The 1,136-nt window shown below is 51.6% G+C and overlaps 1 protein-coding gene across 1 annotated transcript; it reads left to right on the forward strand.

Annotated features, from left to right (window-relative positions):
- Positions 1-363: 363 nt before the first annotated feature.
- Positions 364-1,080, forward strand: BDW70DRAFT_165417 (C-terminal helicase domain-containing protein; the record flags this gene model as incomplete). The annotated part of the gene is made up of 1 exon (XM_073741747.1): positions 364-1,080. One exon carries the CDS (start codon positions 364-366, stop codon positions 1,078-1,080), a length of 717 nt encoding a protein of 238 aa, XP_073590368.1.
- Between the last annotated feature and the right edge of the window lie 56 nt (positions 1,081-1,136).

Genomic DNA, 1,136 nt, shown 5'->3' on the forward strand with positions numbered 1-1,136 from the left:
ACGCGCCTACAAGAGAATAAGGGATCCCTCGGTGAATGCCCGATTTGCTTAGACCCGGTCCTGAACCCGTTGATCTTCCACCCGTGCGGCCACAGTGTTTGTGACAGATGTCTGAGTAGGATCTCCTTTCTCAATGATTCCGAGCGCTTCGCTCCGTACAGCGACACACCAATACGCTGTCCAATCTGCCGAGAGAGTATTAACCCAATCGATGTTACCGACTTTGATACCTTAATGAGGCACCATCATGCGCCATCGACTGAGACTTCAACCACGATCGGCTGGTTTAGACCGCTAGAAGTGCTCTTGGATTCGAGCACTCTTCGGAGTGAATGCCCTAGCAAAGACAGTGACCGGTACATGATGAGCTGGTTTACTGATGATCCCACCTTTACTCGCGAGCCAGTGGAGTACAATTTGGTTTCTGAGTTGCTCAGCGATCCGGCAGCACCAAGAAAACAGATCGACTCCGGTGCCATTGCCCGCCGGAAGCACTGCCACGCCCTTTGGAACCACTGGTTGAGCAGCTCCAAGATTGACAAAGCGTTGGAGATTATTGAGCAAATCCGAGCTGATGAAGGAGCAGGGAAAATCATCATCTTCAGTCAATTCACTTCTCTTCTAGACCTTCTTGAGATCCCGTTACACCAGCGCTGCTGGAACTTCCGTCGTTACGACGGGAGCATGAAAGCCGAGGACCGGCACCGGGCGGTTCAAGAATATATCAATATCCCCGAGTGTGCAGTCATGCTAGTTTCACTTCGGGCAGGAAACTCAGGCTTGAATCTCACTATAGCATCGCATGTCATTATCCTAGATCCATCCTGGAACCCCGCCGTGGAAGATCAGGCAGTTGGTCGAGTGTATCGGATTGGTCAGCAGAAACCTGTGCACGTTCGCCGCCTGCTGGTGCCTAACACCGTAGAGGACCGAATTCAGCACTTACAGGAACAGAAGCGCGACCTGACAAGTTGTGTCTTGCAAGAGGAAATTGGTGCCCAGGCCACCAAGCCAGCGAAAAATGATCTCGCATATATCTTAGTAAGCTCTTCTACCCCTTTGTATCACGTGAGAGGCTGATCGAATGTAGGGTTTTGCCGACCCCACAGGACGAGATTCCCTCTACGAGGAAACGA

Source organism: Aspergillus foveolatus (assembly GCF_047715535.1).
Source record: "Aspergillus foveolatus strain CBS 279.81 unplaced genomic scaffold BDW70scaffold_409, whole genome shotgun sequence".
NCBI classification, from domain to species: domain Eukaryota; kingdom Fungi; phylum Ascomycota; class Eurotiomycetes; order Eurotiales; family Aspergillaceae; genus Aspergillus; species Aspergillus foveolatus.